The sequence below is a fragment of the Panthera pardus genome, unplaced genomic scaffold (genome assembly GCF_024362965.1).
Source record: "Panthera pardus isolate Hobbes unplaced genomic scaffold, ASM2436296v1 HiC_scaffold_8, whole genome shotgun sequence".
In the NCBI taxonomy this organism is placed as follows: domain Eukaryota; kingdom Metazoa; phylum Chordata; class Mammalia; order Carnivora; family Felidae; genus Panthera; species Panthera pardus.
Window position 1 is genome coordinate 56,899,969 of NW_026527013.1, and position 26,696 is coordinate 56,926,664.

General features: G+C 54.5%; 1 protein-coding gene across 11 annotated transcripts in view; it reads left to right on the top strand.

The window, feature by feature from the left end:
- Window positions 1–26,696, top strand: part of IQSEC1 (IQ motif and Sec7 domain ArfGEF 1) — a 425,063-nt gene that overhangs the window by 334,081 nt on the left and 64,286 nt on the right. Inside the window, exon 1 of one of the 11 annotated variants that reach the window (XM_053896943.1) lies at window positions 1,098–1,253. The exons of 8 other annotated variants lie outside the window; for them this stretch is intronic. In XM_053896943.1, coding sequence (XP_053752918.1) covers window positions 1,117–1,253 — 137 coding nt within the window. In that variant the 5' untranslated portion in view covers window positions 1,098–1,116. Of the gene's footprint in view, window positions 1–1,097; window positions 1,254–17,603; window positions 17,920–26,696 lie in introns of those variants that run through there. 2 more of the 11 variants (XM_053896945.1, XM_053896951.1) reach the window with 2 other exon arrangements.

Here is a 26,696-nt window from a genome sequence, read left to right on the forward strand (position 1 = left end):
ATGGCATGCCCTTCTCCAGGGCATTACCTCTCACTGGGTCGTAGAGAATGCTGTGTGGTCATTCCCTCCCATGGCACCCCCTTCTCCCGACATCGGCTATTATCAGTCTTTGGCATTGTTGCTCAGCTGGTGGGTGTGTAATAGTGGGTCACCGTGGCATTAATTTGCATCTCCCTGATTGCTGATGAGGTTGGGTCGTTTTTGCCTGCTTATTGGCCATTTGGATCTCTTCTTTGGGGAAGTGTTTTTGCCCATCTTGGGCTTTTTATTTTCTTGTTGATTGGGGGGATTCTTTAGGCATTTGAGACTTGAATCCTTGATCATTTATATATGTTGTAAATATCTTGCTGTTTTTACTCTTTCTGGGGTCTTTGGGTGGACATCTTCATTTCAGAGTTCTTTTTTTTTAAGTTTATTTTTTTATTTTGAGAGAGAGAGAGAGAGAGAGAGCGAGCAGGGGAGGAGCAGAGAGAGAAGGAGAGAGAGAATCCCAAGCAGCCTCCACACTGTCAGCGCAGAGCCCAGCTCGGGGCTCGAACTCAGGAACCGTGAAATCATGACCTGAGCCAAAATCAAGAGTTGGACTTTCAACCGATGGAGCCGCCCAGGCACTGCATTTCAGAGTTCTTCATTTAAGTAGTCAAATTTATCTCGAGCTTTATTATCAATGTTTTCTGTTTTAAGAAATCCTTTCCCACTCCGTGGCCATGCATATTCTGTATATTTTACATTAGATCTTTACCTGGAATTGATTCGTGTGTGGCGTAAGATAAGGATCCCGTTCCAAGTGTGCACACGCACACACACGCACACACACCATTACCCAGCACCATTTGATGAGCCCTTTTCCCCATCTGCCCTGCCCCCCCCCCCCCACATACCCATACCTTTCCGGGGGTGGCGGGCAGGAGCCCAGGACACAGGCTCTAGACAGGAGGAGCCAGCAGGAGTGTGGTGATCAGGGACAGCCCCCGAGGGCAAGGAGGGCTGCGCAGGCGGCCCTCCCCCATGGGACCAGCTGCCACTCCTGCCAAACAGGTCTGTGGGGCTGTGGCTGTCACGTGTCCCGCTGGCGCTGACTCGGGCTCTGGCGGATTAAGCAGGGGCTGAGGGCTTATGACCCACGCTGGCCACTGCATAGGCCCGGGAAGGGCTGAGGAAGCTCATCTACGTGGGCCACAGAGGAGGCCCCTGGGGCCAGCGAGGCCGTGCTGTGTGCTGCAGGAGACCCCCACCCAGGGCACTGGACCAAGGTAAGGGAAGGCCAGGGCGATCCCTGGCTGTGTCTTCCTTGCCCACCTCTGGGTACCTGCGTCTGGAAAATAAATGTCTCCTCCTAAGCCCTTTGCATCCGGGTCTGTTTGAGGCAATGGAAGCAGGAGGTGGAGGGACACAGCCTGCCACAAGGACCTGCCAGATCTCAGGCCGCTATGCGAACTCACTTGAGCCCACACACAGGCTCAGGCACCCAGCCCACCCGTCTCCCAGGAGACTCTGCGTCCTCTCCAGTGTCCAGGGCATGCCCGCTAGAGAGAGGGGGTCACTGCCAACCTCCAGTCAGCCCTCCAGATCCCGGTGCCTTTCCCCGGGCAGTGGCCAGTCCCTGGCCTGGCAGGACATAGCCTTACTGCTCTTGGAGTTATCAGGGCAGGGAGGGAGGGAGGAAGTGGGTGTGGACTGAGCACCTGCTAGGTGCCAGGCACCTCCCCTTGGAGTAGGAGTAATCTTTACTCCTACCAGGCAAACCAGGGCAGATTCGCCCATTTAATAGACGAGGAGACTGAGGCCCAGGAAGGGGCTATGGTTCAGCAGGGGCCTGGGCTGAGAGCATGGCCCGGCAGCATCTCAGCGGACCGTCTCTAGGGCCCCGGAGGTTGTAGGCTCTGCTCCCACCACGGCCTGCGGACTCCCCTTGGTTGCCTGACAAGGCACATTCCCTCTGGAGCAGTGTCACTCCTCCCCAGGCTCTCTGAGAACTTCAGGTCCCCGGGAAGAAGTGAAGAGCAAGAATCAGCCTAGAACTAGGCCAGGACTAGTGTGCCTAGCCAGGCTAGGACCTGGGCAATGGTTTGTGTAGTGGGGGTGACAACAAGAGGGGCCCCCTTCTCCGGGTCACTCTGTGGCTACAGTGTAAATGTGCACGAATGGGCCACCAACGCAGCCCGTGTCCCAGCAAGCACAGAGAAGGTTTTTACAGAGAAGGTCGATACCTGAGCTCCCTTTTTTCTCTTTCTTTCTGGGTTTCTTATTTTCAGTTTATTTCTAGGAGTTTACTATTTGCTTAGGAAAGCAGGCCCGTGGTAAAAGTGTTCAACATTACAAGAAGATACAACAAAAACTTCATATGCCCCCCACCTCCCGCTCAGAGCAAACATGGAAAGCGTTTTTGTGGTATCTGGTCGGAAATATTCAGGAGCTTTGTGTGTGTGTGTGTGTGTGTGTGTGTATGTATGTTTATTCCCCACGCTGTATTTTAAAGAAAACACCCAGCAGCTCCCTCTGCCCCTATCCTGTGGCTTCTCTCTGGGCCTTTAAATCTGCCCACTCGGCTAGAAAGGCCGGCTGCCTCCTCCCTCCAGAAGGCACACATATTTGTGGACGCTGGCACCAGATTTTCCTCGTCAGCAGGACTCGAGGGAGGCTGTAGCCTGGCACGGGGCAAACAGGGGGATTGTTGAGCTGCAAAGAACGGTCCCTCTGTGCCCCATGAAGGCCCAAGTTGGGAGACCAGCTCCCCCTCCTCCCCACTCCAGCAGATCTGGGGCTGGAGTGAGGGCGGAGCCTGGAGACCTGGCGCGGGCCCAGCCTGGCTGCCAGCTGGCCATTGGGTGACCTTGAGCATGCCCTGGCCTCCTCCGGGCTCCTGCCTCAATGCAGAAGCCCAGGGCATGCAGCAGTCTCTCTGAGAGGACTGAGGGTCTGTCTCCTTGAAGACCCAAGCAAGCCACATGTCACCCTTTCCACCTGAGTTTAAGCCCATGATGTGGGCTGGGGTTTTCACTGCCCTCCTGTTCAGATTTGATGGGATTCCATGAGGCAGCTTAAGTCAATGCTAAGTTTTGCTGATGTTTTCTCTGTGGGCCTTGTGATTTCTGGACCTGCCGGTGGCTTATCTCTGCTGTGGAAATCTCCCAGAGGGCTTTCTCTGGGGCTTTCTCTCTCCCAGGGTCTAAGAAAGGAAGGCACAGGTGGCTGCATGTGGCCACATGTCCTGCATGCATGATTACAAGTCCTTACTGGAAGGGCTCCCTGCCCCCTTGAAGGAAGAGCCAGATCCACTGTCAGTGTGAGGAGAGTAATAGCAGGGACCCCACCCAGTGGGGCGGAGCTCCAGGCGCTTCTAGTGTACAGATGTTCAGGTTGTGCACTGTGTGAGAGCAGTTGGCAAAGAAAGAAATGGCAGTCTTGCCAAGCGTGGGCGTAAGAGGCTATGTCCACCAGATGAGGGCGCCTTTTACAGATTCACATATGGGAGCCCTGCCTGCTGGTGGTAGAACCAGCCTTGAGCATGCTGACTGGCAAAGGAGAGATGCCTGGGAATGGGTTCTCCTCCCCACTTAGGCAGCCCTCCTATGCTTAATTTTTTAGACTCTCTCTCCAGGACTCTGTTGGTAACCTCAGGGGCAAGGCAACTCCATTCTCCTCCGTCTGCGTGAGCGGCTCAAGCAGATCCAACCCGGTGAATCCTGAGGGAACTGGGCCATATGCCTGGCTTCAGGGGCCACAGAATGGCTTCAGTCAAAACAGACCTAGGTCCACATCTCAGCTCTAGCTTTTCCCGGCTGTCTGCTCCTGCTCAGGACATCGGTGCACAGACCCTCCACTTTACCGTCTATTAATATCCCCCTCCCCAGAACTCAAGTAGGAAGGACCTTTATTTCCCTCTGTGCCTGGTCCCTTGAGAAATGAATGCTGTATTTATGAAGGCATGTTAATCTGGGGACAGGGACTCACGTGAATTAGACATAACTAATTTCATCCACAAATATTTCTGAAGCACCTAGTATGTGCCTGGCACTGCACTGGAGCTGAAATAAATGGGGAGTCGAGCAGACACGATCCTTATCCTCACGCAGCTGTGCAGCATAAGAGAGGGAGATGCTCCCCTGAGCAGCATCCACGGTGCTAGGAGACATTCCTCGATGGGGCCTGTGGAGAGGTCAGGCAAGGCCTCCCTGAAGGAGCTGAGGCATGCAGGTGGAGCCGGGGTTAAGTAGGTGAAAAGAGAGAGACGTGTGCTGGACAGAGGGACTGGCCTTTGCAAAGGCCCAGGGGCTGGAGCCAGCTTGCTGGATAAGAGGATGAGGCCGCGCGGAGGGGGAGGGCAGAGGCCAAATCTGCGAGGCCTTGTGGGCATAGCGAGGAGTTTGGTACTCATTTCTTAAGCAGTGAGGAGCCAGGGTTCGAAGCAGGGCAGTGACATGTTGTTAGATTGAAACGTCGGTGAAATTGGGTTTGAGCCCTGCTCTGCTTCCTAACCCAGCCGCCCGCCCTCTGTACAAGGAGAGCTGGGGAGGAGGGGGCCTTAGATTCTTCAGGCAGAATGGAAGAGGTTTGTATGAGGAAGCTTCGGGCGGGGTCCACGGGCTGGCTCAGCGGCCCCTCTCTACACCTGCTCCAAGGCTGGGCGGTACCACCCTGTGTGGCCCGCTCTGTCCCATCTGGGAAGGCCAGGCTGCAGTTCTCCAGAAGGGCGAGAGGTGGCGCCAGCGCCCCAGCGGTGGCCGGTGAACGCCGCCCCGTGCCAGGACCAGCCTAGTGAGTGGTGGGATTGGGGCCACTCTGATCAGGCCAGGGCCAGCCACACTGCCCCCTGCTCCTCACCCGCACCCTGACCCGACACCCAGACTGCTGGTTCGGTGGCTCTGGCCTGCAGTTTTCGCCACCCTATCTTTCGTCCTCTCCAGGGAGGGCTCCACCAGCTGTGCCCTGAACTGTGGTCTCAAACCAATCATAATTTGCCAGCAAGCCCAACCTGGGGACTTCTGGGTGAACCCCCACTTTACAGGGCAGTGCCGGGGTCCTGATCTCTGATCTGCAGTTAATGAAGTCCCAGCCTCACAGGGCGGACAGGGGCATTGACAAATCACGTGTGTAAAACACAGAGTGAGTGCCCAACAGTTAGTCTAGCCAGTGCTGGACATTTAGCAAGCCTTCAGAGCCTGGAACTCCCTTCCCCAGCTCCACATGGCCCCTGTCCCTCGCACTGGAGTTAAAGCACAAAAGGAGCCGATGTGTGTTGAATGAAGAAGTGCCCTTTCCAACCAGAGGCTGCGTCCCAGAGTGGGGACCCTCATGGCTCGGACCACCCACCGTATCGAATCTCGCTTCCCTGTGATCTGTGCGTCTTGCATTTTGTGCGAGTGCCTTGGTACTTCTGGGCCTCTGTCCCTTGGGTAAGATGTGGACTCTGCCCTCTGTGTGGCTAGGAAGTTTGCTGCGCCCCAGTGTGAGCGCCGTGGAGCACCGGGCACAGAATCGGTGCTCCGGAAGTGGCAGCCGCGGCCACTGCTAGTGTACCTAACTGTCCCTAGCGTAGAACTCCAGGTGACCACCAAAGGAGGCCAAGGGGAAGGAGCTAGAGGCTGCATCGCAAGCAGCCTACAGCAGGAGGGAACTTACTAGAAGGTAGCGTTATCCCCAGACTGTCGAGGAAAAATGGGAAGCAAGCCTGGAACAGGGCCCCTCCTGAGAGCAGGTGTCAGGATCCACTAGGGATGCCTCCCAAGAAGGAGGTGCCCACTGATCCGTACTTAGGCACCCGCAGGCAGGGCCGAGCCCGTGAGAGGCCCACCGGGGGGCAGCCACCATAGGGATATTGGCCCACTGTGGGAGGGAACAGGAGGGGTCTTGGGAGAAGAAATGGCCTCAAGGAAGACAACCGGGTTCCAAGCCCAGTGCCCCCACTCCTGGCTTCCCATCCCCATGCGTGGCGGGGATTACCCTTAACCAGGGTAATAATTACCGCGGACGTAGCTGACATGTTGAACAAATTGTTGTGTGCTTGTAATTACAAATTGCATTTCTAACACTCCAGGGGGTTCCCAACCTTGATATCTTTGCTATTAGACACATAAATTATACTCACTTATGGAAATGGCGAGAGAGACCAAAGTTGTCTGTGGGTTGTGCTGCGTAAGGGATGCTCGTTGTGGATCCGCTCCAGGAGTCTGGGGTGGCCCAGTCTGGGTCTTAAGGTTTACTCTTGTTTCGTGGGGTGGGGTCGCATTCCCTTACCCGCCCCAGGCCGGCTTGGTTCAGAGGCTCCTAGGCTTTCCCTGCCTGGGCCTACAGGTTGGAATCCCAGCTCTGCCACTAGCAGGGGAGCGGCCTCAGGGCATACCGCTTAACCTCACTTAACCTCTCTGTGTCTCCCGTTTTCCTTGTGGGCTACGCAACAGGACTTGATAACTGGCCGCAGGAGAGCGTATGGGGAGCACTACCCAGCATTCGGAGGTGCTCCCCGGGGGGGCCTGACCTTGTGGGATGGCAGCCTAGTCTTGTTCCCAAAAGGATGGGAAGAGGGCCTTGACCTCCCCACCACCCCCCCACCCCCCCGCCCCTCCACTGGGCCCAGGCCCCACCTGGGCCCTCCCCAGCCTTCTGCGGCGGTCAAGTTACACTACATGCTTAAGGATATTTCTTGTTGGAAAAAAGCGTATTCTCAGATCCCTGAGACCCGAGCCACATGAAATGATTCCAGGTGAGCCACAGATTCAGCGTTCGGTAACAAGGAAAATAATGACGTGGGACCCAGAAGAATGCTATTCCCTTCCCAATGCTCTTCCGGCCCTTCCAAGTATTTCAAGACCAAAGTGTCCATGGGTGCTAAAGTTCTTTAATGCCTCTTTATCACTCAAAAGAAGGCTTAATTGTATCTTGTTATTTTATAGGAAGTTATATAGTCACAAGGCTCAACAGTTAAAGATACAAAAGGCACACAATGAGCACTGAGCTGCCCTCCCGGCCCTGTCAGTTTCCCCCAGAGGTAACCGCCATCCAGATACTTTATGCATATGTCAGCCTGCATGTGTTTACTCCTCTCCCTTCCTTCTGTACCCGAATACAGCATTCATCACCTTCCTGGTTTCACCTGGCAATATATCGTGTATCTCATTCCCGATCAGGATATAAAAGTGATCCTTCTGTTTTATGGCTGCCTTCTATAACACGGATTCTCCGTACTTAACTAATTCCTGTGTTAAACAAACACAGAGCGGGGCTGAAGCACAGGCCGTCTGCGGGTGACAGGATCCAAGCAGGATTTTATAACGGTGTTTTGGTGATTTGTTTTTATGGGAAAACTGAATTTATTCTCAGTGAGACTGGGATTCTTTGTTGATGGAGCAAATGCATAGTTTCCCTGATACAAAGAATAGTGTTAAGTAATCGGTATACAGGTGCTATGTGGTCATTGGGAAAACCAACCTGGGGCTAAATCCAGGCCACTTTTTTTTTTTTTTTTTTTTAATGAACTGATTTCTTCTGCTCTTTTAAAAAAAATTTTTTTTAATGTTTATTTATTTTTGAGAGAGATAGGGACAGAGTGCGAGTGGGGGAGGGGCAGAGAGAGAGGGAGACCCAGAATCCGAAGCAGGCTCCAGGCTCTGAGCTGTCAGCACGGAGCCCGATGCGGGGCTGGAGCTCACAAACAGAGAGATCATGACCTGAGCCGAAGACGGACGCTCAACCGACTGAGCCACTCGGGCGCCCCAAATCCAGGCCATTTCTGCCAGCAGAATTCTGCCCCCTTCATCCTGTGGCCTCATTCCTCACTGCTCACCCGTCCCCACTCTTCGCACTCCACATAGATGTAGATTTTGTGTGTACGATGTATGATTCTACTTTCCCAAGCGAACCAAGCTTTTGCCTATGCTGTTCCCTGTACCTGGAGTGCCCTTCTCTTGCCGGGCCACCCCGTGAATTCCCTTTCGTGCCACAAATCCCAAGACAGGCATCACCTCTTCCAGGAAGCCTTCCCTAAATGGCCATCCCCCCAGCCCTCTGCCAGGTGGCTCCCACACTGCACTGGTGGCCCATTTCAGTGCCCTGGCTAGTGCAGATTCATCAGAATCACCGAGTGTGGAAATTTGCATTTCCATTGATTTGAGAACCACCGGTGGCATGGGAAGAACACAGGCTGAGCGTCAGTGTAGGTGGGTTCTAATCCCAGCTCCGTCCTTTACAGGTTGTGTGTCTTTGGACAAATTACTTAGCCTCTCTGGGCTTCAGGGCCTCCGTGATAAACTGGGATGCCTACCCACCGTATAGAGTGGCTGTCAGGATTATGTGAACTCCTGTGGGAACAGGGCTGGCACCAATGACTCTGATTTGCCTGCAGTCCCTTTACCCACCAAGCTTCCGGAAGGTAGGCCCCACGCCTCTTTGGTTCTGTATCCTCTGAGATACGTAGCCAGTGCCTGACACGTAATAGGTAATCATAAATGTTGGGGGCGGTTGTTGAAACGCATTCAGGAACGCCCATGTTCTCCGTTATAGATTTATTCAAACAATGACTCAGACATCACACATATCCCGCGTCCATTAATTCCGAATCAGTGGAGTCGAGTCAAGCTGGTTGCCATCTTCCTCCCCCTGGGACAAAGGAAGGTGTTTAAATCAATAACATAAAGACGATTGCAGAGGGGAATGTTTAACCCACTTAAGAGAAGCTGTCGGTTAGGAGCACTTAGTGGCATCCGTTCGCCAAACAGGCGTCCCCAGCACTTGTTATAAATGAACGTTATAAATTCATTAAGGGAGAGGGCCGCTGGGGCACTGGCTTGGCACCCCCACGGTAGCCGTTTCTGTGGTATGCACGCACTGCAGAAGAGTAAGCCAGCTGCTTCCCTACTTCCAGGCATTCCCTGGAACGCCACGCGTCTGGATCAGTGGTGGCCGGCTGGGACGTTCCGAAACAGAGCCAGGCCTTGCAGATTTCTGTATTTCTTTCTAGATTCCCTCACGTTACCTGCTCTCTTTAATACAGATGGGCCCTGGTTTAAGCAAAGCGACTAGGAAAGAACCCCGAATACGTCAAGGATGGTCATTCGCTTTGCTTAAAGGGATGCCTCTTTTATTGATAAAGTCTTGAGCGGCTGGATCCCATAAGCAATGGGCATGCCGGAGATGAAAATGGGTAGACTTCCAGAGACTATCTGTGGTGTAAAAAGGGGCGCTGGCCCCGACGGAATAAGATAAGGGCGAGAACAGGGAGCGGGCGGGGGCCTGCCATTCCCAGCTGACAGGCCTTGTGCCATCACTCTGGTTGTCCTGAGTGAGAATGACTGGGTCAACAGGACTCACTCATTTATCAGACATTTATTGAGCACGTACTGTAGAGCAGGTGCCATCTGGATCCTGGGGATACCGTGGTAAACAAAGTCCCCTCCTTCACATGAAGATCTTCGTTCTGGTAGAGGGGACAGACCGTAAAGAAGCAAGTAATTAAGCAAGATAAATATAGGCTGGGAGATGGGCTTCACAGGGAATTAGATGAGCTAGAGAGAACGGGGATGTGCTTTACCTGGGGGTGTCCCAGAAGGTCCCTCAGAGGAGGTGACAGCAAGCGGGCCGCCGTCTGTTGGAACATGTGTGTGCGGTCTCAGAGCCCTTCACATGTGGGGTCTGTCTCTTGCCCAGACTGTAGGCGTGGGGGTGGGGCTTGGAACCACAGAACCTAATTCCTCCTTCCTCTCGCAAACTAGTTCAAGGGGCCCTCTGAGCGCGAGCTCAACCCCGGGGCAGGCTTGTTGAGGGAGGAAGGGAGAGGCACAGGCAGCTGGGGAGAAGGGAAAAAGGCAGGACTGCTTGCCCGATTTGACCGCACCCGGGCCTCTGGGACGCCTCAGCAGAACTGGCAAAAGCCTCAAGTCCTTCCCAGGCCTGGCCACCACGATGCCCCTCCTGCCTCTCCCCAGCTGCTCTCCACTCCAGAAGGGAGGTGGGGCGTTCCCCAGGGCAAAAGGAACCGGGATTTGTGACCTGGGTCCTGGGAGCTGGTGAAGTGGGGGCAGTGGGAGGCAGAACTCTTGCTGGGGGCCCAGCACTTGATATGTCACTGAAGTCTTTGCAACAACCTCAGTGATATGCATTGTTATCCCTTCCCATTTGACAGAGAAGACTGAGGCTCAGAGAGGCCCTGCCCGAGACCACCCTGCCAATAAGGGGACAGGGCCGGGAGTCTGACTCCATAGCCGGTGGGGCATGTGGGGGCTAGATTTGCTTTTGTTATTTCCATTACATCAGTCACGAAGGGAAATGGTCTTCTGCGGGGGACTTCTTGGAACTAAACCTTGAAGACCAAAGGGAATGGTGTTATAAGCACAGACTTGGGAATCAGACAGCCCTGGGTTCAAATCCTTACTTACTAGCTGCTTGGCCTCAAACAAATTCCTTAACCTTTCTTTTTTTTTTTTGTTTAATGTTTATTTATTTATTTTTGAGAGAAAGAGAGAGAGAGAGAGAGAGAGAGAGAGCACGTGCACATAAGCGGGGGAGGGGCAGAGAGAGAGAGGGAGACAGAGAACCCAAACAGGCTCCAGGCCCTGAACTGTCAGTGCAGAGCCCGACACGGGGCTTGAACTCATGAACTGTGAGGTCATGACTTGAGCTGAAGTCGGATGCTTAACCAACTGAGCCGCCCAGGTGCCCCATTAACCTTTCTGAGGCTCAGTTTCTCTTTCTGGATGATAGGATGAGGACAATAGTAGTATGTTCCTTAGAAGTTTATTATAAGGCTTAAATGAGATGATAGGTAAAGCATTTAGCACGGAACCTGCATTCAATAAGCACTTTGTGTAGGGGGAAGACCAGGCAGGTCTAGCTTCGTGGTTACGTTAATGGTCTGCGGGCCAAATGGACAGGTGCTCAAATCCCTATCATCCAGCCTCTAGGTGTGTGGCCTTAAGTAAGTTACTCAACCTCTCTGAGCCACAATGTATCTGTAAAATGGAGGGGAGGGTTGTTGAACATTGAATGCGATCACTTCTGTAAAGTGCCTGACCCAGAGTGTGTGCCCCATGATGGGTGGCCTTGGCCGTCTCGGGAGGTAGCAGTCCCCGGACTTAAGGAAGAGGCAGGTAGAGGCAGGGAGGTGGGGAAAGGAGGTTCAGAAAGACCCATCCACTTGCCCAAGAGGCAAGATCGAACATGAGATGCTGGGAAGCCAGGTTATGACGCCACCAGGTGCCCATGCCGTGAGCCTTCCCACTCTGTGGGGGCAACGGTGGCACAGGGGAAGGGACTACCAGGCTCTGAAGGCCTGCTGGGTATCCGGCACTGGCTAGGCAGTTATGGGTGTTCTTGCCAAGCCCCGCACCGCTCCTGCAAGGAAGGTGTACAGGTGAATACACCGAGGCCCCAGGAAGCTGTGTGACTCACCCGAGGTCACATAAGGGGATTGATAGGGAGCTAAAGATGCATGTCCAGGCCCACTGGCCACAAGGCTGCCTCTTCCACCTGCAGCGGAGAACTGAGGTCCCTCTCAGGTCCAGAGAGTGGACACAGAGGGGTTGGACCTAGAAGAGGCCTGGAGTCATTTTCCTGGAGCTGTCCCCAAGGGAGGGCTGACTCCCTCCGCATAAGCATCGTGGGCCCTGCCCCTCTATCCCTGAGGATCTGGCGGTGGCTTCCTTCTGCCACCAGCCAGGGAAAGGAGGGGTGAGTTTGAGGGGCTGAGGTGGGGGTCACTTTTGATTGTATCCAGGGGGCTGGCAGGGCCGCCTGATGGGAAGTGTGGTGCACAGTGTGATTCGGGGGTCAGTGCGGGCTCAGGGAAGAGCCCTCCGCTGGTGAAGGTAGCAGCTCAGATGTTTGCTTCTATATTTCTTCCTGATGTCGTCAGGCCTCTTGAATCCTGCGAGAAGACTGGCAAATGGCCATTTCCCATCCACTTGAACAGAGACCCATAATTGCAGTAGCTGCACTCAGAAGCCACAGGTCTGTTCTCCACAGGCCCTGCCCCCTCACCTCCGGGCCAAGCAGCCAGCTTACCTGGCTGGGCCCAGCAGAGGGACCAGGACGGATGGAGCGTGCCCACAGGAGTGGCCAGACCTAGGAGGGATGCAATGAGCACCTTGTGACCCACGGCTGCCACCACCACCTCCCTTCCCTTTTATGACGAACTATCACCCACTGGGTGGTAGGGGTCGCAGTGGGCGCTCGGGACCTAGAAGCATGGTGGGCTTCTTGGAGGAGGTGATCATTCCCAGCTGTTTTGTTCACATTGTCAGTCACTGAGCACATCCTGACTTTTTCAGAGCTCCTACAGAGCCATCCTATACTGGTACGGGGTTTTGTTCCGTTTCATTTGGTTTCTCCTTGCATCTGACCCTGTGTCCTAACCATGCGGTTCTGTTATTGCAACCCCTCCCTAAGGATTTTCCCATGCCCTCACAGCCTGTGTTAATCCCCTTGTCAACTGTTGGCATAACAGAACTGCGTCTAATTTTTATTGTTCATTTAAAGACCACAGGAAAACAGCCTTCTTACACCTCAAACCACAATGGTTCCCTGACTCTGTGGTTTGCTTTGTCAGAGCAGTGGGGAAGGAGCCATGGAAAGGAAGTCAGATGACCAACTCTTGGCTGTGCCTCAGAGTGACTTGGGGAAGTGCTCCCCCCCTCCCTAGGCTCAGGCTCCTCACCCAATAGTCAGGCAGCACTGGGTTCTGGTGACTCTTTCCAGCCCTGAAGCCCTAGGCTATGCTAATGTTAAAGCCACTTGAATCTCAACCCTCGCGGTCCAGGTCTTGGCGAACCCCAGTACTGCTGAGCTTTTATGGTTGGGACTCAACTCCGCTGGTGGCTAGTCATGTAGAGCAGTGGCGGCGTCTGAACCCCACCACCAGGAGAGTGGATGGAGAGCCATTGTCCCTGTCTCCAAGGTGCCCACAGTCTAGGTGGGGGGTTCTCTCCCCACCTAGGGGATGGGGCACAGGGAGAGGCTTCCCCTGTGATATTTGGCTGTGTCTTGATGGTTGAGTAGGACATTGCCAAGCAGATGAATAGGGCAGCCCAGGAAGTGGGAAGAGCATAAGCAAAGGCACTGGAACAGAGGAGTGCATGGTGCATTCTGGGAGGAGCTATATCGTAGCTAGGTATCTGGGAAGGAGGCTGGAAAGAGTCAGGGACTGAATGATAACCAGTGAAAACTGCTTGAAATTTTGAAAGTAACCTGTCCCTTAAGATCAGCTTGATTTGTTTGGAAATTTTCTCTACTGGGGGGCTGACTAGCTTCTCTGAGGTAACACTACACAATTCTGCATTCTGCACAGCTGTGTCTGGTTTTCCACAGCATGCAACACTCAGACGAATAAGTTCTGTTCGGTACGGAACCCACGCCTCAGTCACCCAGGCCGTATGCTGGATTGTGCAAGTCCTGCTGTGTCGTGCCGACAATGGGGTACTGTGGCCCAGGAGGCAGGACTCCTGGGCCAGTGTCTTTGTCTGTAGTGGTACCTGCCCACACACACCCCAGGGCACATCCCTTTGGCACCCTGGGCCTCAGTTTCCCTGTCTGTAAAATGAGGGCTTGTGCTGGAAGGATGATCACAGCGCGTCCTCCTGGACCCAGCATCCTGGCTGTGAGATAGGGAAGTCCATTCAGTGTTATGAACAGATTAATGATCAACAGGCACTGAGAGGGGAACTCGAGAGGGCTATAACGCAACTCCAATTGATTTTCGTGGCTGTCAGTAAGACACCACCTACTCGAAGGACAAGGAAACCAGGGTGGCCCAAGAGGTGACTTAAGTACAGTACGGAATTTGGGGTCTTTGAGGACTGGCTCTGGAGGGCTTGAGTCTCCCACAAGATGCGAGACCTCTGGTCCCGTGGGTTGCCGTGACTTGTATTGATTTCTGTATCGCACCGGCTTTCTTTCTTTCTTTTTTTTTTTTTTTAACGTTTATTTATTTTTGAGACAGAGAGAGACAGAGCATGAACGGGGAAGAGTCACAGAGAGAGGGAGACACAGAATCGGAAATAGGCTCCAGGCTCTGAGCTGTCAGCACAGAGCCCGACACGGGACTCGAACCTACGAACCATGAGATCATGACCTGAGCAGAAGGCGGACACTTAACCGACTGAGCCACCCCAGGCACCCCTAAAGTTCTGAAAACTATAAAAGGGTATAAGAGGATGAATCGCTGGATTCTACTCCTGAAATCATTATTGCATTATATGTTAACTAACTTGGATGTAAATTTAAAAAAAGGGGTGTGGGGAGGGCATAGAGTGAAAAGTCCTCCTTTCCCCTTCCCACCCCTGTCCTAACAAGCCTTCAGGCTTAGAGGGCAGAGGCCCATCTCCAGGAATCTCCATGACATACGACTTCTGCTTTTCCAGGGTTTGTCCACAGCAGGCCTGCACAAAACACTTTATTTTTAAAAAGCAGGCAGTGGACCAGATTTGACTCTTAGGCTGGATTTACTCAACTGCTGAGCACCTCTGTGCCCCAGGCCTCATAGTAGGCCTGAGGGAGGCCTGGCAGTGACAATACAGCTCATTGTTGTGATGGGAGGGCAGGTACAGAGTAAACCTGGGAGTGTGTAAGAGGACTTTCTAACTTGGACGAGGGGCTGCTAGGGGTGGCTTTCTGGGAGAAGTGACAGTGAAAGCCAAAACCAAGAGCCTTAGCCATGAGCCAGACACAGCGGGATTTGGGGGGTCTGCAAGAAGTATTTTGCTGCTGGAGGTGCGGTGTGCACGCAAGGGGCATCATGAATGTCCAGGGCTGGCGAGATAAGCCTCTGTCAGGGCACACAGGCCTGGAGGCCGGCTGTGTGGAGGGACTGGCCTTCATCCCGGCAGCTCCGGGAGAGGGACTGCAGAGGTTGGCTTTCGGATGACGAGGTACTACATACATGTCTGATGGAAGCAGAGCAGGGAGGCTGTCAGAAGCCAGGCGGATTGGGATGAAGTCGGTGATGGCATGTGAAACAGGCCAAGGCAAGCAACTCAGGGCTGAAACCTAGGACGGGACAGTGCAACTAAACATTTTCATGACTTTCTTGAATCTTACACCCTATATATGGGCTCCTACTCATTCCTCAAGGCCTAGCCCAAAAGTCCCTTCATCTCGGGAGCCTCTCATGGGGCAGAGTTACAGGCTCTTCCTCCAGATTATCTTAACATCATCCTGGGGACACTTGTCACATCAGTGTCCCATTGAGGCCTCAGATGACAGGCACAGAGTAAGCACTAATAAATGCTTGCTACATTAAATTAAACGGCAAGGAGAATCTGCCAGGGTAGATGTGGTCCACGAGCCACACTTTACCGTTGAGAAACTGCAACTCGGAAGGCTAAGCAATTTGCCCAAACGGGATATGTAAGAAATCTGCCCCGTCTAGTCATTTTAGCAGAAAAATTGGCTCTCTCTGCCTCTCCAGGCTGGAACTTTTTCGCTCGCCTCCCGATTCCCTATATTATTAATCTGCGAGGCAGTTAACCCAGCAAAAGCAAGAGGCACACTTTGTAGGAAGATAAAACAGAACAAGAGAATTAAGAGGCATTTGGTTTCCAGCGACTCCATCCTCTGGTATTCCAAATACTGAAGGGGAAATTCAACCCCCTTCTTCTAAATCCCGGCCGGAACCATGTCGCCAAGACCATCCTGGCAGGCGGCTAAGGCCGTGGGTCTGGACAAGTGCCTGGAATTCTTGGAGAATCCAGGTCGTGAGGCTGTCGGAGCCCGTGTCTGGAGTGCTCCAGCAGCTGGGCTGGGGGAATTCTCTTGGCTCCATTTATTGCAGCCTATTTTTAGAGGGCCGTTCAAGCTGGGGTGGGAGTTTTCCACACCCCCAACTGGACGATTTCAACCCTATCCCCTCCTAACTCCCTCCTCTCCCAGCCAGGCCGCTGGATGTGGTAGCAGTTTCTGAGCAGCGTGTCTCAGCAGTCTTCTCCTTCCAGAACCCTTGCGTGTAGGTCCTTTGGTCCATCTTCCTGATTCCAACCATCTTGGTGGGTAGGAGGTGATAGCTCATTGTGGTTTTGATTTGCATTTCCCTGATGACTGGTGATGTTCGACCTCTTTTCATGTTTCTTGGCCCTTCATATATCTTCTCTGAAGAAATGCCTATTCAGATCCTTAGCCCATTTTTTTAACTGGGCTATTTACCTTTTTATTGTTGAGTTGCAAGAGTTCTTTATATGGCATGGATACTATATGTGATTCAGAAATATTTTCTCCCATTCTGAGTCTTTATTTATTCTCAGTGTGGCAGAGACAACAACAGAAGTGAAGAGAAGATATGTGGAGATGGGCAGTGAGGGGCACTGGATTCCCACTCAGCTTGTTGCCTGGGAACCCTGGTACACTAAACTGCATCTAGGGGTGGCCTTTTCTTGTGCTGCAAGCTGGGCCAGCCCAGCCCTCTTCCTTCACTGTCCCCCACCCCACCCCACCCCACTTTCCCCATATGGGAATAACACTCATCATTAGGCTTTTTGCACCACCCCCTCCAAATGAAAGCTTCAAAAAGGCACAAGATGATGTCCCTGCATTAGTGGCTTCCAATAGCTTCCTGACTCCCACAGAACTTCCAGCTGCCTAGCCCTCCAGGAAGTGGATTTGCAGGTGGGGCAGGTGGGGTCTTGTTTGTATCTGTGGCTGCTTGATTGTCTCCCAACCATATTTGGGCATCCCACAAGTGTGGGTAGTGGGTGCTATGCCTGCCTTCGTGAAGCCCAAAGACAAATAATAAACCCGTAAGTGTGCAAATTGGGCATAGCAAGCCATGACTGCTTATGGTAGGGAGAGCTGAGCAGCTCTGGAAGAGGAAGTGAGGGAAAGCCTCTTAGAATTAACCCAGTTAAGGGTAAGCCTTAGTTTCCTTTAACGGAAAATGGGGCCACTAATAGCTCTACCTCTATCACAGTGTCTTGAAAACCAAGTATAGGTAACGAGCTCTAATAGCGAATTAGGATGACTGTGAAGCCTGCCAAGGGCGGGATGGCGGGGCGGGGGGGGGGGGGGTGTTGAAAGTTGTCTCTGGGTGAGGGAAGAGTAGGAGGTTGGATAGGCTTAGGGAAAAAGAAGCTGCTTTCATCAGATTCTCACCAAAAAGTCCCCAAATGGGTGTCCCCAGCCTCAGGATGGAACCCACTTTTTTCTCTGGGTCAGGAGCTTCAGAGCCCACAAACCACACCTTTCCGGGGAGCAAAGGCCTCATTTTATAAACCGAGGCCAAAGCCGGGATTGGCAGACATTGGCGCCGTCAGCAGAGTAGGCTACAGCCGGTTGGTGTGGGTTTTGTATTTGCTGTGCTTACACTTTGGGGAGGAAGATATGTACGTGTGGGGACTCTGTTTTGGAGGGAGCGCACCGCCCTCCCGGAAAAGGTACAGGGGATGCTGTCCCCCCAGAAAACTTCGCCCCGGCTCTCCTCCGGACTTGGCTCTGCTCGCCCCGCCCCCGTGCGCAGCCCCGCCCCGTCCTGCCCCGCCCCTTGCGTGCAGCCCCGCCCCCGCGCTTCCCCACGAGGCTCCGCGCGGCCCCGCCCCCCCGGCGCAGTCCGTCCTCCGGCCCCGCCCCTGGCTCCGCCCCCTCACGGGCCACATTCCTCCGGCCGGGCCTCGCTCTGCGCCAGGCGGGCGGGTGGCGGCGGTGGTGGTGTGGTGGTGGAGGAGTGGGCTCGGCTGGTCTGGGGGCTCAGACTTGCGGCCGGGAGTAGCGGGAACCGGCGGGCACTGGACCGGGTGACCCGACGTGGTCGCGTGGCGGGTGGTCAGGTCTCCGGGTGGTCGGGTGTCCGCCCCGGGATCCGGCCGCCCCGGCGGGAGTCGGCAGTGCTCGGCGGGGCCTGGGTCCCGGGCGCCCGGCCCCGTCAGCTCCCGCCGCGGCCGCCATGTGGTGCCTGCACTGCAACTCGGAGCGGACCCAGTCCCTGCTGGAGCTGGAGCTTGACAGCGGGTAAGGGCCCCGGGCGGGGCCGAGGCCGGGGGTCGGGTCGGGGCGGGTGGGGGGGTGAGCGCCGGGGCCTTGGGCGAGAGGGCTTTGGGGAGGAGCTGCGCGGACCTAGGCCGGCGGGGCGGGGTGGGGATGCCAGCGGCACCCAGCCGTCGCACAGTTGGCGTGCGGTATGTTGTGGGTTCGTGAGAGAGCCGGGTGCTGTGTTGCCTGCGTTGGTTTGGTAGAGTCTGTCGGGACTGTAAGTGCGAGCGTGCGAGCGTGTGCCGGCGAGGCTGTGGGGATGGGTGTGCCGGCGTGCGTGAGACCGTCAGGATGTGTGTGGGGAGTGCCTGTGTGTGAGAGAGGGAGGAGGGCTGACAGGGTGGAGGGAGGCTGAGTGGTGTGGGTGCACCCGGACCTGGGACCTGAGTTTGTGCGTGTGAGAAGAAGAGATGGTGTCAGGACGGGGCGGGGGGGGGGGGGGTGCACTCCCTGGCGAGTGACTGTTGGGATGGGAGCTTGTGTGGGGGTGAGCTTCCATGGGAGAAACTGATGGGAGTGGGTATCGGTGCCAGCTGGGAGCGAGCGGACTGGAGTTTGTGAGTCGGAGTGTGGCCCGCGGGCATCGTTGCGGGCGGGCGGAGGCTGCCAGGGAGTCTCCCCGTGGGCCTAGTTCCGCGAGACCCTGGGCCTGTGTCCAGGGTCACGCGTGCGCCGTCAGGGAGACCCTGTGCAAGCGCGTGTGAGGCTGTGCGCAGGTGCTCCAGGTGTGCTCCCGGCCGGGCCACCCAGGAGTGCGTCGGGGAACCTGAGATCTGTGTGGCTGCCGCTGTTGTGTTGAGTGCGGCAGTGAGGGGTCTGCCGATGGGATGGCGTGTGCGTGTTTCTGTGCGCCTGGTGTGCTCAGGGATGGAGTCTTTGTGGGGTCGGGGGAATAAAGGTGTATCCCAGAGAGCAACCCTTTTCTGCTTTGGGGCTGTGGGTGGCTGCCTGAGTGTCCAAGGCCCGCATTTATGGAGACAGGGAGAGAGAGAGAGAGAGTGTGTATGTGCTGAGAATATCGATTTCCTTGCTACGCTCGCCAGCACAGCTGCCCCCCGAGCTGTCTGCAGGCCCCTCGGAGGAGCCAGGAGCCAGGCGGTGGGGCGGAGAGGATTTGTTGACAAGCCGACTGGGCTTGCGTCGGGCCCCCTGGGGGCTGCGGGGGCAAGCCCACCTGCAGCCGTTTGATCTCTGAGTTCAAAAATTCTGCAGTGTGTGTCTGGCAGTTGCACTGAGAACATGCATGTGTTCCCCTCTGCCCCCTCCTCACCCCAGGAGCCTGGGACGCTGGGCCCTGAAGGCTCCATGGGTGGTTGTGGGGGTGTGGTTCCCAAGAACCCGTTGCTTCTTGTGTCTGGGGTGGGGGCTGGGCAAGCTGCAGCTGCAGGGCCAGCTGTCTAGAATTGGTGGCATCAGTCCGAGAATGGGGGTCACGATATTCATATCCCACACGTGCCGCTGCCTTATGCAGCTGTCCCACCCGGTATTGCATTTGCATTCTTGTCCTTGTGGCTCCGGCACCCCCCCACATCGCCGGAGAGCAAACTGAGGTTGAGTGTGTTCGTTCTCATCAGCACCCCCGGCTCTGCGGTTTATTGAGTACCTTCCGTGAGCATTCCCTGTCTAGGCACCGGGGACACAGCAGGGAGCAAAACTCAGTGTTTGTCCTCCTGGCACCAGTAGACTGGCAGGGACACAGTCGGCATGCTCTGCAGGCTACACCTCTTCCTCCACTCCCAGCTGAGAGAGGGTTTCCCTGGTGCCCCTCTGTTAGGACCTCTCCAGTGTCACCTTTCCAGTTGGGATGCCCGTGGCCACCACTCGTGTACATTTCTCCAGCCCAAATGTCACCTTCTTCCCGCTGCGGCCAGCTGCCTCACTGCCTGGCAGCTGGACCAGGCTGGGGAGGGCAGGACAGCACAGTGAAGGTCCCAAGGCCAGGCTCTTCTTATTGGAAGTCCTTCTTTGTATCCAATCTAAATCTTCTAGCTGCAGGGAAGCCTGCTTTGGTCCTTTTGTCGTCAGGGGTGGTGATAAACCCCTGCTCCCCCAATCTCAGAACACGGACCAGGTGTCCTGGAGATTGAGAAGCCCTGCTCCAACACAGCCCGAAGTTTACCCTTCAGCCTCAGAGCAGGTGGATCACTGCTGTGGAGTGCCTGGTATGTGGTTCTGAAGGAAGTGGGTGGGGTGGGAGAAACAAATCAGGCCAGCTCCTGGCCTGTGGAGGCTTAGCCAGTAGCTGCTTGGGCTGGCCGGCTTGCCCCCCCACCCAGAGTCCCTCCAGCTGGCCATTCCAGATAAACCCTCTCTAAACCCAGAAAGGAGCCAGCATGCTCCAGGGACCTCAGGAGACCCCCAGTCTGTAACAGCTCCAAGACAGCCCTTCTAAGCACAGCCATGCCACCCTAACAGCCCATGGCACCTCACATGGCAGCACCATGATGGTTTGCTGTTTGAGACTTGCGGCAGCCCAGGCTGCCCTTTCTAAATGGGCTGTTACCCTCCCTTTCTTACCCTCCCTTTCTAAAGGGGCTGTTAAGATAGGGAATCCAACGACTTGTCCAGAATATGACAAGGGTATCCTGGAGTCGAACCCAGATGTTCTGATGGAGGGCCTCTGGAGGGCCCCTGCCAGCCCCTGCCAGGATTTTCAGGCTTTTGCTCAAGGAAGCCGGACTATGAACTAGCTGTGCTAATATTTACACAGCTCCAGTTCAAAAACATGGACAGGACTGACAGCTGCACGGTCAGACAGTGTGATGACTGGGCAAATAGGTGTTTCTGGAAGGGACTGAACAGGGCTCCCCGGGCTCCAGGAGCTCAGGATGTATATGTGTGTGTGTGCGTGTGTGCGGGTGCTATCTGACCAGATTCTGTGGAACGAGGTATCTTGGTTTGCCAGGAGAATCTGTGAGTCCAGAGCAGCTCAGGGCATCAGCAGAGGAGGGCTTGGGGAGGCAGACGGACTTTGAAATCCCAGCTCAGCTTTGTGACGCTACGCAAGTTGCCACATCCCTCTGAGCCTCAGTGGCCCCCTCCGTGGAAGGGGATGATACCCGCTTCACAGAGATGCTTGAGGATGCGTCCGACAGCCCTGGCAGTGCTAGTCGGCCCCACGTCTCCAGCTCCAACTGCGACTGTCCAAGTCAGCACTCTGCTCTTCCCACCGCCAGTGACCTGTGGGATTCTCTTCCTTCCCCTTTTGTAAATTTCCTCTGAATTGTGATGACGTGTGGAATATCTGCCCAGTGGGCTTGCACCAGGCCAGGGGCCCCAGGGGAGAGCTCCGCAGAGGTGGCCTGGGCCCCCCAGGCCCAGAAGCGTGTGTGTGTTTGTGTGGTGGGGGAGGATGCTCAAAGGCCGTTGAATGTGATTTATCACTTGTCCTCAGAATCGAAGCATAATGAGTTTAAAGGCCATTAAGGCTCTTGAAGAATTAATTGGTGCAGCCTTGGAGAATCTGGCCGTTCACCCTGCCTGAGCTGCTGCTGAGAGGCAATAGATGGTGATTATGGTGGAAAACATGGCGTGGTGCCACCTGGACCTGCCACTCCTCTGGCTGCTGTGGCTGTACCCCTAGACGGGCAAGTGCCCCTTTAAGCCCTGGGCCTGTGCGTCCTGATGCCTGTGGCCAAGTGGTAGGCACAGCCGGGTGTCTGTGAGCGAATGCACCCGCATGCTCTCCTGCGCTGGGGGGTGCTTTGTTCTCAGAAGGTGATTAAGACCCACTGTTGCATTTTCCTGTGTTCCTTTATTCACTCACCAGCTACTGAGCCCCTGCTTTGTGCCAGGCCCTGGGCTAGATGTAAAGGAACCAGGATTAATGATTTGAAACAATGTGTCACAGAACACAGGCCTCGGGGTGGCACAAAACCAACTCTGCCTCTTCCCAGCTGTGTGGCTTCGGTGATGTTGCCTCCCTGTCTGAGCCTTGATTTTCCCATCCATGAAATGGGGCTCCCCAGAGGGGATATGAAGCTTGGCCAGGTGACTTATACCTATTAGATGCCCCAACAAGTGACAGCTGTCAACATCAGCATCATCACTGCCGCTTCTCTTTGGAGAGCTACTGAGTTAAAGTGGCTCCTCGCAGTTTTCTTTTTCGGTGGCTTCTGGAGCTGCATGGCTTTTTGTGCAACCCCCGTCCTTGAGGGTAAGGCATGGTCCTAGCTGCTCTGACTTTAATGTCCTTTTATGCTTTATTTGAACGTAGCCATGGCTTCCCTGCTTCTTGATGGAGAGGGTCATTCTTTCCGTTTTCTTTCCTCGGTGTGCCGCTTTCCTAACATGGTGACAGCCTAATCTGAACTGAAGGCCCAGATGCAGAAGCATAGCAAGAGTCCCTCCTTGTTTGTCTGGACGGGGAAACTATGACCACATTTGTTTTTTCCTCTTTGCTCAAAGGTCAGTGTAGTAATAATAATAATAGCATTCCGTCCCCATTTGGGGAACAGTTGGGGAAAGGTTATGTGACTTGCCCAGGGTCACTGGCCGGCAGGTCTTAGAGCTGGGATTTGCACTCAGTCCGCCTGGCTTTGGGGTCTGTGTTCTTCATTAGCCAGCCCGTGCCTCCTCTGGGATTAAGTAACCTTTAACAAAATATGTCACCATCACAATGGAGTCTTTTGCATCTTTCCCAAGCCATGGAACAGGTGTGTCTGGTATCCCCTGGTGTCATCATTTCCAAAATGTTCCCAAATGTCCCAGCCTCAGGCTGGTTTGATGACAACCCTCTGGGCCCCCCTGGTGTCTTGCCAGACCCCTCAGACCCCAAGAGCTGCTCCCCCAGATGCTCCAACCGGAATCTGAGACCGAGCCCTTTGGTCCCGAGCACTTGTGCAGTCTGAAGGGAGCACACTTGCCCCAGGCCAGCCTCAGCACAGACCGGGCTCTTGGGGACAAAAGCCAGCTGTCCCCTGACTCTCTGCAGGACCAGAGCAAACACAACCAGCTTCTGCATGGTGAGGAAACCCAAGGCCAGGGCCTTTGACGTCATTAGGAGACACACATGCATGTGGGCTGCTGAACTCGCTCCCACGAGAGAGGAGAAGGACTGTTAATAAACTGGAAAGTTTGGAAGAATCCCCAGCTAGGAGACAGCCTCCTCATTCAGGTTTCCCAAAATCGCCTGTTGCCCAAGCCCAGTCCAGGTCTGTCCACCACCATGAATACTTTGTCCCCGGTGGCTGTTTTAAAAGATGGAAGCAACTGGTGTTTGCTTTTCCTTTTTCTGGCAGGGAGGCTAGGTGGCATAAGAATTAAATGAGTCAGTACACGTGAAACACTTAAAACCGTGCCTTATCGTATTATATACAGTAAGTGCTCAATAAATGTTAATTATAATCATTGTGGTTGTTACTATCCATCCTGATTCTTGCTAAGCTTGGAAGGTTCTCTCCCTCCAGAGGCCTGGGCAGAGCTGGCTCTAACTGGCTGTTGGCATTCAGCCTCCCTATAAGCTCCGGCACCCGTCACCTCTTCCCATCCCCTTTCTGGGCCTTGGTTTCCCCTCTGTGAAGAGGGGTGGGCTTAGTGACTCTTGTGGTCATTTGCTGAGGAAGGACGTTTGACCCAGTGTTAGGGGAGCAGATTCTGTGGCCAGCCCGCCCATAGCCCTAACCCCAGCTCTGCTCCGCACACTCTCTGTGATTTCAGGCGTGGTCCTCAGGCTTCCTGTGCCTTGGTTTCCCCATTTGTAAAATGTAGGTGACAGTAGGAACCAAGGGAGTTTCTATGAGGATTAAACAAATTAATCCACGCGAAGTGCTTAAATGCCACACAGTTAACACCCGACAGGTGCTAGCTTTTAGCTGTGACATCAGGGCTTCCAGGTCCAACTGTGCTGAAATTGGACCATGGTACTCATTCAGGGGAGATGTGTTGTTAGACAGGAATGCATCTTCTCTCCTTTTGGCCACAGACAAAGCCAGAGGTAAGAGTGAGAAGGAAGAAGAGGGGTGCGAGTTGAGGGGAGCCACGCGAGGGTCGTGGTGCTGCTCACAAGCGAGACAGTCGCAGCCTTGGTGACAGACAACGAAGGCCCATAGGCTTGTGCATGTGCTTGTAGAGGATGGTCCAAAGCATTTTGGGAATCGCTTTGCCTATGGGTTGGAAAAATTGCAAAATAAGGTGGCTTGGCTCTCAGAGTGAAGGTTTCTTAGACAGGACAGGGAAATGGTCTGCACCATGGGTGATGGAGAGGCCCCCTGGGGACACTTCAGGAGTGGGGACATTGAGGCTGATGCCTCAGCCCCGTGCCCCTGAGGTGGGGCATGGTGGCCTCCAGAGTTCACCACCGGATGCCTGTGCTGAGATCTGGTACTTAGGGCAAGTGTGGCATCTGGTCTACCTGGGGTTGCTCCTGGTGCCGAATGCGGCTAAGAGCTCCAGAGCCTGGCCTTGGGTCCTTCACGGTGCTGTCCTGCCCTCCCCAGCCTGGTCCAGCCGCCAGGCAGTGAGGCAGCTGGCCGCAGCGGGAAGAAGGTGACATTTGGGCTGGAGAAAGTTGACATGAGTCCCAATTCTGCTCCTCTGTGAATGAGTGGCCAGGGCAAGGTGGCCACCTCTGTGAGTGGGGATCGTGCGAGGTGGTTGTGGGTGACATATACAACAGTGCCTAGAACCTGCTGGTATGAAAGGGAAAGGGTTCAGCTGGCTTTGAGCAAAGCCACAACTGTTTTTGGTGGGTCTGGAGTTGGCAGAGGTTTGAGACCGGAGCCGGAACAGGCCACAGAATAAAAATGATAGTATCTGACATTTGGGTGGCCTTTGAATTTTACATACTTACCTTATTTGAACTTCCCCGGACCCTTAGTATGTAGCTGGTGGCATTCCCACTTTACGGATAAGCAAACCAAGACAAAAATGAAAATAATGCCCAAGCTTTGCAGAAGGTCATTTGGTATTCTGGTTAATGTATCTTTCCTGCTCCCTGACATCACTAGGTGGGGGGAGTCTGGGCCTTAGAATGGTGGGCAGAGGAGAGGGAAGGCACCGGCAGGACCCCACTGGGCCCTGGCACTCAGATGGGCACAGAGGTGCACTGTCATTTTGCAGAGTTGACAGAGGACCCTTGGAAGCCCTGGCAAGTGGCCTTGAACCCCAGCAGCAGTGTTTGCCGGCCCCAGGAGGTCATCTGGGTGTAAGAACTGTCTTCCACATTCCCTGGGATGACTCTCCACGGAGATGACAAGAAAGGGGGGGCTAGAACGGTGCCAGACTTGTAGTAGGTGTTCACTAAATGCCAGTCGTTCCTACGGTTCTTATTAATTGGTATCGACCACAGTTGTTATTCCTGCCGTGATTTCCCCGTACAGGCCCTGGACTGGACCCCGAAGTGCAGTTAGTCCCGTGCGGGGGTGGGGGGGCAGTTGGAAAGGAAGTGTTTGGGGAAGCAGCTCTTTCCTCTGCTGTTACCAGAGGAGGAAGGAGCGGGGGAGGTGCAGCCATGCAAACTCCTCTCTGTTTCTTTGGGGCCACTGACTTTTCTAAGAGCCATAACTTAAATGGGCAGGAACTGGGATTTTGTTTTTGTTTTCCTACTTAGTAAAAATTGGCAAAATGGCCCGGGGAAGGCCTTGATGTGGATAGCAGATTCTTAGCACTATTTTGAACTTTTCCTTATGAAATATTTTAAACATACACAGAACTAGAGAGAATGGTACGATGACCCCTACAGACAATTGTATTTCATTGCCCCCAGATTATTTCAAAGCACATCCCAGACATTTTGGTGGTTTTAGTCAAGGACCTGTCGTGTGGAGGCGGAGATGTCCAGTTTGTTGGGGTGGGTTCCCAGGACAAAGCGTAGAGTTCCCTAAACGGCCCTTGGCTGCGTTGACCCAACTGGGGAAGCTGGAGGCCGGGCCAGTTTCCCAGCCTTGAAGACCAAGCGATGCCTGCCCCATTCAGAGAAGTCTGTGTCAAAGGCGCTGTGTCTACAGGTGGCTAGGGGAGGCCAGGCTCGTGCGTCCCCATCAGGCGAGGACTTTCCTGGGCTCGCATCAGGTCAGGAGTGCCCAAGGCTCTTGCCGTCATGCCTTGGCTCCCCAGGCAGGACTGGGACTCTGCTGAGTGGCTCCACAGGCCCTGCCTGCTGCCCTCCTTGCCCCTTGCCTGCTGGCAGAGTTGGGCAGTGGCACCTGCCTTTGCCCCGAGACAGGTTGGCCCCTCACCTTGCTTGGCCTCTGGACACTCTGAGCGCTCTTCCCTGGCCTAAGCGACCAGGCTTTCCCGGCTTCCTCCCACCACACTGTGTCAGTCCCGGGCTTCCCTAGGCCTCTGCCAGGTCCCCTTCCCTTCTCACCACGTGGTCTCTTCCACCCTGCTGCTTCTAATGGTGCTGCTTTTGGAGCCTGGCACATAACAGGTGCTTGGCAAATTTTAGTTGCAATTCCTGTATTAGTTTCAATAATATTCTGATATATTTTTAGGAACATATACTACCCCTTGCACCTTACAGTGCTTGGCACCCAGTGGGCCCTCAACCCAGTTTAGTTAAAAAAACAAACCGTGGGCCTGAGTCCCACCCCCGTTCTGCTCTGAGCAGTGGCCATGTCCTGTCAGCTCACCCCTCGCTCTCCTCAGGTGCACGTGCTGCGGTTGGGTCACACGGTCCAGCGCCTACTTGTGAACAAAGGGTGTGCTTAAGGCTTCTTCCCGTTGTTGCACACTCACAGCCTTAGAGTCCCTCCCTTAGTCCCCATGGCCCCCGTGCACCGTGGGGAGTAATAATCCTGTATCGTGATAATAAC